Below are 13,929 nucleotides of genomic sequence, written 5' to 3'. Positions count from 1 at the left end.
ACCTTGTTGACGAATTGTCCTCAGCGTTCCAGTTTATTTTATTTAAAAATTCCTGATGAACTCAGAATTGAAATAATTTCTTTGTATGGATTAAGATCGGTATGTATAAAATCATCATTGACATTTAAATTTCATAACCTATCTTTTGCAAATATTTTGGCGCCAAAGTTTTCACTTCTCCAAACATTTTGTCCCTGAACAACTCTTTTTTTCCAGTAAATAACTCGATGGACATCTTAAACTGCACCCCTCTACAATGGTACGACCAGGAAACCCATTTCTTGGAGATGTTAAACGACGAAACAACTTGGACCAAGGTTTGAAAATTTTAACTTCTACCAAAAACCTATCGCTAAATTGCAGATACCGCTATTAAACGTAAACGACCTCCACGATCTTAAAGACTCTCGACTTGTCCGCTTCCAAGGCATGATCCAAGACATGCACGGGCCCGAATTTTACTTAGAAAAATTTGAGGTTATGAACGAGGAAACGAAAAAGGTGACCACCAGAGTGGGAAAATACATTGATATAGCGTCGTGTGAGGTACACAACAATGACTTGTGTTAACACATAGTAAGTATTGACTTGTAGCCGCACGAAATCATCGATGGTGATGGCTCCTCAGTTGTTCGAAGCGAAAGACAGACGTACGTAGCCATTTCAGTCCCTGCGGTCAACACATGGGCATATAAATTAGAAGAAAGTGTCTATAAACTGACGAATAACCCTCAACCCTCTACGTCGTGTCATAGTCAAGCTAAGCGCCCCCTTGACGAAATGGAAACTGATAATTGTGACCCCTTGGAGCAGTCAAATGATAACAAAAAACAATGTATGCAAGTGAAGAATAACAAAGCTTCAAATGTCGTTTCACAAGAGCACTTACTCAATTTCCCCATTCCTGATTCCAATGGGAAAGTTTGTCATGTCAAAGTTTACCAGAATTGTGACTCTTTGAAAATAAATAGCGTGTGTGAGTTTGTCGGGTTTCTATCAGTGGATCCGTCTCTAGCGACGCACGACGATGACGAGATGAACGACGTCGAGTTTCAAGTTCATAATCCGCCCCCGTCTCTCGTCCCCAGGATCCATTGCGTTTCATTCAAACCCTTGAAGCACAACAATCCTCTAATCAATGAGTCAATGCCAAGTGAACGAATGCCAGTTGTTAGAAAGGAGCTTCTGATTTTATTGACTCAGTTGCTGTGTGGGGACGAACTAGCCGCTGAATATTTCATTTACAACTTGATTTCAGAAGTGTAAGAGTTGGAAGTCGTATCTTCCGTTTATTTGCGATTTTTTGCAGATATTTGAGAAAAGAGTTGATGGCTCTAGGGAAATTTTCTCTCAATATTTCCAACACGCCGCAGCTGGAAAATCTGGACTACGTGCAAGAACTGTACAAGTTTCTGGAGTTAATGGTGACCAAGAGTCACTACTTGGCCATGTCTTTGGAAAACATGAATGAACTCACCTTCGTTCCCAAGTAAGTGACGTGAACGCATTTATAAATGTCAAATTTAAACGAACCAATGAAATGGGTCATTGTTGGCGCCAAATTTAAAATTTTCATCATTTTTTGGTTTTTCAATTTTTCTATTTTGATTTTTCGACTTCACTTTTTTGATTTTTCGATTCTTTGGATTCTCAGTTTTTGGATATTTCAGTTTTGGGATTTTTCAGTTTTTCGATTCGTCAGTTTTTCTTTCATTTTTCAGTTTTTCGATATTTCAGTTATGGGATTTTTCAATATTTCTGTTCTTCGACTTTTCCATTTTTGACTTCTCAATTTTTTGGTGTTTTAATTTTTCAATATTTAAAATTTTTGATTTTTCGATTTCTCGATTTTTCATTTCAGCTCTTCCATATTTCAATTTTTCAAATGTTTCGATTTCTTAATCTTTCGATTTTTCGACTTCCCGGTTTTAGATTTTGTTTTTCAATTGTCGTTTTTTCAATTCTTCGATTTTTAAATTTTAGATTTTTCAGTTTTTTGATATTTTAATTGTTCAATATTTAAAATTTTAGATTATTCAATTTCTCGGTTTTTCATTTCAGTTCTTTGATAGTTTAATTTTTCAAGGTTTCGAATTTTTCAAGTGTTTCGATTTCTTAATCTTTTGATTTTTCGACTTCCCGGTTTTAGATTTTCTGTTTTTCAATTGTCGTTTCTTCAATTCTTCGATTTTTAAATTTTTCAAATTTGACTTTTATAAACTTTCAATTTTTCGATTTTTCAATTAATCGACGTTTTAATTTTCCCATTTTTTGACCTTCGAGTGTTTCGATTTTCGTGTTCTTCAGTTCTTTAATTTTTTGATTTTTCAGGTTTTTGATTTTTCAAATTTCGGTTTCTCAGTTTTTCCAGTTTTCCATTTTTTCGTTTTTTGATTTTTCCGCTTTTCCAATTTTTCAACTTTTAACTTTTTGTTTGTCGATGTCTCTATTTTTCGATTTTCCATCTTTCGGTGTTTCGTTTTTTCAGTTATCGGATTTTTTAAATTTGGGGTTTTGATTTCTCGATTTTTCATTATTCGGTTTTAAATTTTAGGTTTTTCAATTTTGCATTTTTTCGATTTTCTGATGTTTCATTTTTCGATTTTCAGTTCTTCGATATTTCGATTTTTCAATGTTTCGGTTTTACGATTTTTTAAGGTTTCGATTTTTCCATTATTAGATTTCTCGATTTTCCGAATTTTCGATTATTTTTATTTTTCTTTTTTTTTTTCTCACTGTTAATATCATACAAAAATTGTCACTAAAAACATTTAAAAATTCATACAAAATAGAACACAGTGTTTCCAAAACATTTTCATTCCAAAGTTGGAAAATCGAAAAACTGAAAAATTTAAACTCGAAAACTCGAAAAATTGCAATTCGAAAAACTGAAGAAACAAAAATAAATAAAAATAGAACATTAAAAAGTCGAAAATTTGAAGAATTAAAAAATCGAAAAGTCGAAAGATCTCTAAAAATGGAAAAACAGAAAATCAGGAAATCAAAAAATTGAAAAATAAAAAAATCGAGAATTCAAGCCATCTAGAAATCGAATATTCGAAACATCGAAAATTGAGAAATCGAAAAACTAAAAAATCTGAAAATTCAAAAGTTGGAAAATCGAAAGATGGAAAAATTTTAAAATAAAAAAGTTCAAATCGAAAAATTGAAATTAAAAAAACAAAAAATTATAAAATTGAAATAATAAATAAAATAAACATAAAAATTGCAAAATCGAAAACTGTAAAAATTAAAAATCGAAAAATCCAAGAAACAAACAAAAATGAAAAATCAAATATCAAAAAGTCGAAAATTCGAAGAATTAAAAAATCGAAAGTCAGGAAATTGAAAAACTGAAAAATAAAAACATCGAGACTTCAAGCAATCTAGAAATCGGAACATCAAAGAATCAAAAATTCGAAAAATCGAAAAATCAAGACAATAAAAATTCGAAAAATCAAACATCAAAACTGAGAAATCGAAAAACTAAAAAATTGGATAATTTAGAATTTGGAAAATCGCAAAACTGAAAAATTTAAAAATGAAAAAATGCAAATCCAAAAATGAAATTGAAGAAAAAAATTAATAAAATCGATAGATTTAAACAATAAAAACAAAAATTGCAAAGTCTAAAAATTCTGAAGTTGGAAAATCGAAAAACAGAAAAAACAAAGAAAATGAAAAATGTAACATTAAAAAGTCAAAAATTTCAAGAATTAAAAACGAAATTCGAGGAACCGAAAAATCGAAACAATTTAAAGTCTGAAATTCAAAAATTTAAAAAATGAGAATAGAAAAATCGAAGAATGAAAAATCAAAAACTCAAAACTCGAGAAATCGAAAAATCAAGACAATAAAAATTCAAAAAATCAAACATCGAAAATTGAGAAGTAGAAGCAAAACATTGAACATTGGAAAAAACGAAAAATTGAGAAATCGAAAAACTAAAAAATCGGAAAAATCAAAAGTTGGAAAATCGCAAAACTGAAAAAATTTAAAATGAAAAAAAAATGCAAATCGAAAAACGGAAATTGGAAAACAAAAAATTATAAAATCGAAATAAAAAAATAAATAAAAATTGCAAAATCTAAAAATTGAAAAATTCCAAAGTTGGGAAATCGAATAACTGAAAAATTTAAACTTGAAAACTCGAAATATTGCAAATTAGAAAACTGAAAAATAAAACATCAAAAAATCGAAAATTCGAAGAATTAAAAAGTCGAAATGTCGAAAAATCTAAAAATGGAAAAATCGAAAAATCAAAACTTTCGAAAGAACGAAAAATCGATAAATCGAAAAACTGAAAAATCGAAAAATTCAAAAGTTGGAAAATGGCAAAATTGAAAAAATTAAAATGAAAAAATGCAAATCGAAAAATTGAAATCGAGAAACGAAAAGTTATAAAGTCGAAATAATAAAAAAAAATTAATAAATAAAAATTGCAAAATATAAAAATTGAAAAATTCCAAAGTTGGAAAATCGAAAAAATGAAAAATTTAAACTTGAAAAATTAAAAATCGAAAAACTGAATAAACAAAAAACTGAAAAATAAAACACCAAAAAGTCGAAAATTTGAAGAATTAAAAAAATCGAAAAGTCTTTAGAACTAAATAAAAATGGAAAATCAAGAAACCGAAAAACTGAAAAATAAAAAATCGGGAATTCAAGCAATTTAGAAATCGAAAAATCTAAAATTCGAAAATTTTAAAAATGACAATAGAAAAATCGGAAAACTCAAAAGTTGGAAAATCGCAAAAGTGTTTAAAATGAAAAAATGGAAATTGAAAAACAAAAAATTATAAAATCCAAATGATGAAAAAAAAATTAAATAAAAATTGTAAAGTTTAAAAATCGAAAAACTGAAAAATTTAAACTTGAAAACTCGAAATATTGCATATTAGAAAACTGAAAAATAAAACATCAAAAAATCGAAAATTCGAAGAATTAAAAAGTCGAAATGTCGAAAAATCTAAAAATGGAAAAATCGAAACATCAAAACTTTCGAAATGACAAAAAATCGAGAAATCGAAAAACTGAAAAATCAGAAAATTCAAAACTGAAAAAATTTAAAATGAAAAAAAATGCAAATCGAAAAACTGAAATTGAAAAACAAAAAATTATAAAATCGAAATAAAAAAAAAAAAAAAAATAAAAATTGCAAAATTTCAAAGTTGGAAAATCGAAAAAATGAAAAATTGAAACTTGAAAAATTAAAAATCGAAAAACTGAATAAACAAAAAAATAAAAATTGAAACATCAAAAAGTCGGAAATTTGAAGAATTAAAAAACGAAAAGTCTTAAGAACTATATAAATAAAATGGAAAATCAAGAAACCGAAAAACTGCAAAATAAAGAAATCGGGAATTCAAGCAATTTAGAAATCGAAAAATCGAAACGTCAGAAAATCTAAAATTCGAAAATTTTAAAAATGCGAATGGAAAAATCGGAAAACTCAAAAGTTGGAAAATCGCAAGTGTTTAAAATAAAAAAATGCAAATTGAAAAAACAAAAAATTATAAAATCGAAATGACAAAAAAAAAATAAAATAAAAATTGTGAAGTTGGAAAATCGAAAAACTGAAAAATTTAAACTTGAAAACTCGAAATATTGCAAATTAAAAAACTGAAAACTAAAACATCAAAAAATCGAAAATTCGAACAATTAAAAAGTCGAAATGTCGGAAAATCTAAAAATGGAAAAATCGAAAAATCAAAACTTTCGAAAGAACGAAAAATCGAGAAATCGAAAAACTGAAAAATCGGAAAATTCAAAAGTTGGAAAATCGCAAAACTGAAAAAATTTAAAATGAAAAAATGCAAATCGAAAAATTGAAATTGAAAAACAAAAAATTACTTACAAAGTCGAAATAGTAAAAAAAAATTAATAAATAAAAATTGCAAAATATAAAAATTGAAAAATTCCAAAGTTGGAAAATCGAAAAAATGAAAAATTTAAACTTGAAAAATTAAAAATCGAAAAACTGAATAAACAAAAAAATTAAAAACGAAACATCAGAAAGTCGAAAATTTGAAGAATTAAAAAATCGAAAAGTCTTAAGAACTAAATTAAAATGGAAAATCAAGAAACCGAAAAACTGAAAAATAAAAAAAAATGGGAATTCAAGCAATTTAGAAATCGAAAAATCGAAACATCAGAAAACTCAAAAGTTGGAAAATCGCAAAAGTGTTTAAAATGGACAAACGGAAATTGAAGAAACAAAAAATTATAAAATCGAAATAAAAAAAATAAATAAAAATTGCAAAATCTAAAAATTGACAAATTCCAAAGTTGGAAAATCGAATAACTGAAAAATTTAAACTTGAAAACTCGAAATATTGCAAATTAGAAAAATAAAAAATGAAACATAAAGAAATCGAAAATTTGAAGAATTAAAAAATCGAAAAGTCTTAAGAACCAAATAAAAATGGAAAATCAAGAAACCGAAAAACTGAAAAATAAAAAAATCGGGAAATCAAGCAATTTAGAAATCGAAAAATCTAAAATTCGAAAATTTTAAAAATGAGAATGGAAAAATCGGAAAACTCAAAAGTCGAAAAATCGCAGAAGTGTTTAAAATGAAAAAATGAAAATTGAATAAACAAAAAATTATAAAATCGAAATGATAAAAAAAAATAAAATAAAAATTGGAAAGTTGGAAAATCGAAAAACTGAAAAATTTAAACTTGAAAAGTAGAAAAATTACAAATCGAAAAACTGAAGAAACAAAAAAAAATCAAGCATCAAAAAGTCGAAAATTCCAAAAATTAAAAAATCGAAAAGTCGAAAAATAAAAATAAAAAAATCGAAAAATCAAAAACTCGAGAAATCAAAAATCAAGAAATCGAACACAAATAAAGAATTAATTTTTAGTTAAGCAAAATATGTAAAATCATCTAAATATGTACCAAAAATATTCGCTTAGTCGTTATAAAAACCTACTATTCTATTCTATTTCCCGCAGAAATTATAGTCCAAACCAACCAAATTGCTTCTGAACGCTTAGAGTCGACAATGGCCTGAGCGCGCTCTGGTCTGTAGATCAAACAAGTTCTCAGGCGACGAGTTGTAGTGAAACAAGTTTTTTTATTGGCATCGACTATTTAAATTTGGCGTTTGCCTTTGGCGGTTGAGGACTCCAATGTCAATAAGGGTGGTTTTGCAAAATCAGCTTGTATTTCGCATCTATATTAATCTATGTCTAAATGTCTAAATTTAAACGAACCAATGAAATCGGTCATTGTTAGCGCCAAATTTAAAATCTTCATAACTGAATGTAACACGATTGGTCGCTTTAAATGAGCGAATGACGTGTGTTGTTAGTGGCGCCAAATTTAAATTTCTTTTTGTTTTTAAGGAAAGATTACACGTCTAACCGTTTGACGAGCAGCATTTTGCAACTGAGCGCGAACACCCATCTCGTTGTCGACGAGACGAAATTGACCCCGGGTAAACTGAACGAAGCCGGAGTGGCAGGAGTGAAAGCCATAGCCAGTGCGATTAAAAACCAAAAAACAATGTACGATTTTACCTACTATCAGATAGAGTTCGACTGCGACATTCCGTTTTTGATTTTCTCGGAAGGAAAGTCCATGTTGCCGGTATGTCGTCCGTATTTAGGGTGTTTTTGTTTGAAGTGTTGGTTTTAGAGTGACGTCCACGTTGTTCTCGAACCGGACGAAATGCACTTGAACACGTTCAGCGAAATCCTCCAAGCAGCTCGACATTTTTTGAAGCCGGAATTGTTGAACGAAATTCGGGTTTATTTGACGTCGGCGAGATTGCTCGATTATAACATATCGGACGACATACAAGAGGTAAGTTGTCAATAGGTGAGAATGAGTTGCTAATTTTTATTTAAATAGTTAGTACAAAACGAGTTTGTCAATATGAGACAAAAGGGCGGCGTTTCGGCTGACGATCTTCACAATCTTCTCGTGTTGGCACGACTGGTGTGCATTTCAGAGGGGAAACACAGTCTCGACGAGGAGTGTTGGAAGAAAGCGTGCGCTTTGGAAGAAACGCGCAAAAATAGGTTGAAAAAACGTCCATAGTTTACTCTATTTTTATTTTGTACCGTTAATGTTAACAATAAAAATTAACAAAAACGTAGTGTGTATGTACATTTCGCTTGAGGTACTTATAAAAGAACAATTGTTTTGGGGTTTCTTAATTTTTCGATTTTTCAATATTTTGATTTTTTAAAATTTTAGGTTTCTGGATTTCTCGTTTTTTGATAATTTTTCAGTTTTAAAATGTTTCGATTTCCCAATGTATCTTTTTCTTTTTAATTTAAATTCTGTAATTTTTCAGTTTTAATTTTTTGATTTTACGATATTTCGATTTCTCGATTTTTCAATTATTTGATTTCCCAGTTTTTCAATATTTCAGTTTTGGAATTTCCAATTTTTCGATTTCGATTTCGCGATTATCGCATTTCTTTGAATTGAAATTTTTTCAATTTTTCACTTTTTGATTTATAAATTTTGGGCTAGTTCGACTTTTCGGTTTTTCAATTTTCCAATTTTTCGGTGTTTTGATTTTTTAAATTTTACATTTTTCGATTATTTCTCATTTCTATGATTTTTCAGCTTTTGGATTTTTCAATATTTTGATTTTTTAAATTTAACATTATTCCATTTTCCAATCTTTCCGTTTTTTCATTTTTCGTTTTCTTGATTTATCGATTTTTTTGTAAATTGAAATTTTTCAGTTTTTAATTTTCCGATTTTTCGATTTTGGGCTTCACTATTTCTCGGTTTTTCGATTTTAATTTTGACTTTTGAGCATTTCGATTTTTATATTTTTCGATGTTTCGATTTTTCAGTTTAAAATTTTTCGATTTCTCAAATTATCGTTTTTTTTGGTAAATTGAAAATTTTCAATTTCTAATTTTCCGATCTTATGATGTTTGGATTTCACGTTTTTTCAATTTTTCGATTTCGATTTTTCGATTTCTCAGTTTTTCGATTTTCAAATGTTGAAAATTTAAGTTTAGGGATTTTTCAATGTTGGTATTTTTCAATATGTATTTCGATTTTTAAATTTTTCGACTTTCTCTTTTCTTGATTTTTTATTTATTCGATTTTTCAAAATTTTGCGATTTTTTAAATGTTACATTTTTCGATTTTTCAATTTTTTTAATTTTCGATTCGTTGATGTTTGATTTCTCGATTTTGTAAATTTTCAATTTTTCGAATTATTTTTTTACTTCCCGAGCGTAAGCAAAGGAAGTATTGTAATCGAGTCCGTCGGCCGACTCTCTACTTTTACGTTTTCTCGATCTTTCATGACCCCTAGAAGACGAAGAAATAGGTCTCCCATTTCCGTCTGTCTGTCCGTCTGTCCGTCTGCCGTCCCGGATTTTTATTAGACAGATAATCTCCGAAAGTACTCGACCGATTGTTGTAAAATTTTGTACTTATATTAAGAATATCATGTAGATGGTAAAACGCTAACCAAAATTTGTCTAATCATCCCCACCACTAATGCGATGACGTCACTTCAAAATTGTACATAGTAAATGGGTTTTCAATTGTATAAAATAACATAGTCCTACACATGTAGTTTACAACTCTGAATCGACTTTTCACCCGAAACGTCCAGATTTTTGGAAAAAAAATCAAAATTATAAAACAACATTTTGAAATTTAATTTTTAATGTGCTAACCAGAATGCTTTGAAATGTTGCAGATGTTTTAAGGCTATAAAGAGCATCATAAATCTTTAGTCAAAAAATATTTGCTTATCCCCTCCAAAAACTTGATGACGTCAGCTCAACAGTTTGTGGAATAAATCATATCTAAAATGTACAAAATATGATGAGTCTGTACTTGTGATCTATCACTCCATTCATATTTTTTGGATTTGCATATACAGGGTGATTCAAAAAAATTAATGAAAGCGTAAATTTATTTTACTGATTTACTCAGAAACTGCAAAACCGAATGCTTTGAAATCTTGCAGATGTTTTAAGGTTTAAAAGAGCATAATAAATGTTTAGTCAAAATATATTTGCTTATCCCCTCCAAAACACTAACATTGCTGATTTAGTGATGATGCTTATCAAAGAAACGACTCCTATTAAAGGTAGAAGTTGCCGAGGAAAAAAAGGAAAATGAAGGAAAAATTTGTTAACAACTTGTCTTCACATTTGTCCTTATAAATAATAAATTAAATGTAATACATTTTTGTTTCCTTAAGAATACAAAGTTAACAAAGTTAGTTGAGTTACAAAAGTCTCTTTTGCTCCACGTTGGCCACCAACGAGCGATTTTCAAGATTTTTGTGAAACTTTGCTGGTTTTGAATTTGAATTTTCTGTCCTCGATAGTTGATGCTCAGCAAGAACCACGGGAAGGTCTGGAGCAGATCTCGCTAGGAAAGGAGAGGGCTAGGATTTGTTAATGAGGGATAGAACGTTATACAGTACAATACAAAAGAAATACAATACAGGTACCTACAATCTAACTACAATACAGAATACACTACAGATACAGATACAATTTAGATACAAAACAAATGCAAAGTTAGTACCCAATTCATCACCGGAAGAAATTGCACCAAAAAATGAGAATGTTGCAAAATGAAAACCCAAGCAAGCACACCGATGGAACTCGGAACGAAATCTATTGGTCGCAGTGCTCGTTCGCCCAAGGCAGGAATGCAGCCGCATAAATCCAAGGCCGACTGACCTCATCCTTATAGGATGATGCGACCCAGCGTCTAAGGGCCAACAGAACCCCCCCAGACCAAGAGCTCCTGACGACATGGAGAATTCAGACCTGGAACCAAAGGATGCGCTGTTGCAAAATGAAAACCCAAGCAAGCACACCGATGGAACTCGAAACGAAATCTATAGGTCGCAGCGCTCACACGCCCAAGGGAGAACGCAGCCGCATAGATACAGGGCCGACTGACCTCATCCCTTTGAGATGATGAACCTCATCCTTTTAGGATGATGACCCAGCGTCTAAGGGCCCAGAGAACCCCCCCAGGCCAAAGCGTCTGACGACATGGAGAATTCAGTCTCGGAACCAAAGAATGCACTGTTGCAAAATTAAAACCCAAGCAAATGCACCGTGAAAACAAAGCATTTGCACCACTGGATCTAAATTGGCAAGACCCAAGTTAAGTTAGTAACACATGCAATATACAGTACAAAATGGTTCAATTACAAAAATTACAATATACAAATTTCTCCACGTTTGCCACCAAAGAGCGATGACTGTGCTCGCTCGTTGTTGTTGCCCAGCAAGAACCAAACAATACGAGGAGGTCTGGAGTGCGTCTTGCCATGAGAAAAACAATAAATTAGAAATTCGCGACCACGGGCTACTTTTAAGCGAAAACGGAGCTCCGAATGCTCAGATGTTGCTGCCACCAGACCGAAATCAAAACTAACCGAAAACCGCAATATTTGTTCAGGTGGCTCTCGTGACAGTGATGTCATCAAACATCACGATGAGATTGCAAACATTATTTTTCATATTTTGACTGGAACATTGCACGTTTTTAATATGTTCACGTTTGTAGGAAAACGGCTTTAATTATATTAATTAATACTTATCATATTTAAACAGTATATATAAATTAAAACTACAACCGTATTTACTCCGTTTTTGGGAATTTTTGGAAAAATGCACACTTTGTTTCGTGTTCACAGAGCTAATGCAGAACATTTTCATTAATATTTATTATCAATCAATTAGAAATTCGCGAAAACGTGGTAGTTTTACGCCAGAACGGGGCTCCGAATGCTCCGACGTTCCTGCCACCAGATCGAAATCAAAACTGAACACAACGGACCGAAGACCGTGCCTTTGCTCAAGTGGTCACGTGACAGTGACGTCATGGTGTGTCACCATGAGATTACTAAAATTATTTTTCATACTTTGCCCGGAAAATTGCAATTCAACAATGTTTAAACAAATTGAATTGTTTAAATATTATTTAATTGTGTCATGATAGTTTCTTAGCAGTGTTTGCACGAGTTGATTTCATTAATAATTGTAAATCTGTCATTTATCACCATGTGTTATTATACACAACGAATAATTTTAAAAATAAATAAATAAATAAATTCGCCACTTAGTTGCGAAATTGTTTCCTTACTTTCCTTATTCGGAACAGACGTCTTCACGTGGTGAACGTTCAACTCAGACTGCCCAAAAGTGGCCGCCGACCTGTATATATACCGGTTGGCTGACGCAACAAGACGTTCGCGAATGTTCGGGAAGCTATTCCTTTGTCTGAATACGTCGTGACGTCACGATTCGCCACGTCACAATATGAATCTTTAATTTATCAATGTATTATTAGCAACTGAAATGTTTATATAAATCTTTTTAAACATTGTTTGTTTATATTTGTTAATTTACAATGTACAGGCTAAAAAAATTGTTAAATACTGGTTGGCTGACACAACAACACGTTCGGGAATATTCGAGAAGCTATTCCTTTGTTTGAATATGTCGTGACGTCACGATTCCCGACGTCACAATTTAAATCTTTAATTTATCAATGTATTATTGGCAACTAAAATGTTTACATAAATCTTTTTAAACATTGTTTGTTTATATTTGTTAATTTACAATGTACAGGCTAAAAAATTGGTTGAATACCGGTTGGCTGACGCAACAAGACGTTCGCGAATGTTCGGGAAGCTATTCCTTTGTCTGAATACGTCGTGACGTCACGATTCGCGACGTCACAATATGAATCTTTAATTTATCAATATATTAATAACAACTAAAATGTTTATATAAATCTTTTTAGACATTGTTTGTTTATATTTGTTAATTTACAATGTACAGGCTAAAAAATTGGTTAAATACCGGTTGGCTGACGCAACAAGACGTTCGCGAATGTTCGGGAAGCTATTCCTTTGTCTGAATACGTCGTGACGTCACGATTCGCAACGTCACAATATGAATCTTTAATTTATCAATATATTAATAACAACTAAAATGTTTATATAAATCTTTTTAGACATTGTTTGTTTATATTTGTTAATTTACAATGTACAGGCTAAAAAAATTGTTAAATACTGGTTGGCTGACGCAACAAGACGTTCGCGAATGTTCGGGAAGCTATTCCTTTGTCTGAATACGTCGTGACGTCACGATTCGCAACGTCACAATATGAATCTTTAATTTATCAATATATTAATAACAACTAAAATGTTTATATAAATCTTTTTAGACATTGTTTGTTTATATTTGTTAATTTACAATGTACAGGCTAAAAAAATTGTTAAATACTGATTGGCTGACGCAACAACACGTTCGGGAATGTTCGAGAAGCTATTCCTTTGTTTGAATATGTCGTGACGTCACGATTCCCGACGTCACAATTTAAATCTTTAATTTATCAATGTATTATTGGCAACTAAAATGTTTACATAAATCTTTTTAGACATTGTTTGTTTATATTAGTTAATTTACAAAGTACAGGCTAAAAAAATTGTTAAATACTGGTTGGCTAACGCAACAACACGTTCGGGAATGTTCGGGAAGCTATTCCTTTGTTTGAATATGTCGTGACGTCACGATTCGCGACGTCACAATTTAAATCTTTAATTTATCAATGTATTATTGGCAACTAAAATATTCATAGAAATCTTTTTCTAGACATTGTTTATATTTGTCAATTTACAATGTATAGGCTAAAAAATTGGTCGAAGGCTATTTCGACAGAACATCCCTCGCTTCTGAAATACAGCCCAACAAATACTGCTTTTCTGAAAAATTATACCCATAAAATTTGATTTTAAAAAAGCCTAATTTTGACAAATTACGCTAATAAAATAGATTCTAATAAAATAGAGGGTGGGCGGGCGGGGTTACTGTCTGTAAATAAAAGATTGTAGAAAAAAGTTAAACTTAACCCCGCCCACCGTGTTCTTTCATTTTTACTTCCCGAGCGTAAGCAA

At 30.7% G+C, this 13,929-nt stretch overlaps 1 protein-coding gene across 1 annotated transcript; it reads left to right on the top strand.

Annotated features, from left to right (window-relative positions):
* Positions 1 to 143: 143 nt before the first annotated feature.
* LOC135131321 (mini-chromosome maintenance complex-binding protein) lies at positions 144 to 8,105 on the top strand. The gene is made up of 7 exons (XM_064058989.1): positions 144 to 317; positions 364 to 546; positions 595 to 1,262; positions 1,310 to 1,489; positions 7,355 to 7,598; positions 7,647 to 7,814; positions 7,863 to 8,105. Exons 1-7 carry the CDS (start codon positions 228 to 230, stop codon positions 8,049 to 8,051), a joined length of 1,722 nt encoding a protein of 573 aa, XP_063915059.1. The 5' UTR covers positions 144 to 227; the 3' UTR covers positions 8,052 to 8,105.
* Positions 8,106 to 13,929: the final 5,824 nt, after the last annotated feature.

This window comes from Zophobas morio, unplaced genomic scaffold (genome assembly GCF_036711695.1).
Source record: "Zophobas morio isolate AGI-343-1 ecotype UQ-CSIRO unplaced genomic scaffold, CSIRO_AGI_Zmor_V1 ptg000020l, whole genome shotgun sequence".
Taxonomy (NCBI): Eukaryota; Metazoa; Arthropoda; class Insecta; order Coleoptera; family Tenebrionidae; genus Zophobas; species Zophobas morio.
Note: the sequence above shows the minus strand (reverse complement) of the source record. Positions and strands in the feature narration are given on the sequence as shown.

What these genes read in the sequence shown, in the direction of transcription:
- LOC135131321 (XM_064058989.1), top strand. Translation starts at nt 228, where the DNA reads ATGGACATCTTAAACTGCACCCCTCTACAATGGTACGACCAGGAAACC. An exon ending in AAGGAAAGTCCATGTTGCCG is followed by an intron (nt 7,599 to 7,646) that starts GTATGTCGTCCG and finishes TGTTGGTTTTAG; the next exon opens with AGTGACGTCCACGTTGTTCT. An exon ending in TATCGGACGACATACAAGAG is followed by an intron (nt 7,815 to 7,862) that starts GTAAGTTGTCAA and finishes TTATTTAAATAG; the next exon opens with TTAGTACAAAACGAGTTTGT.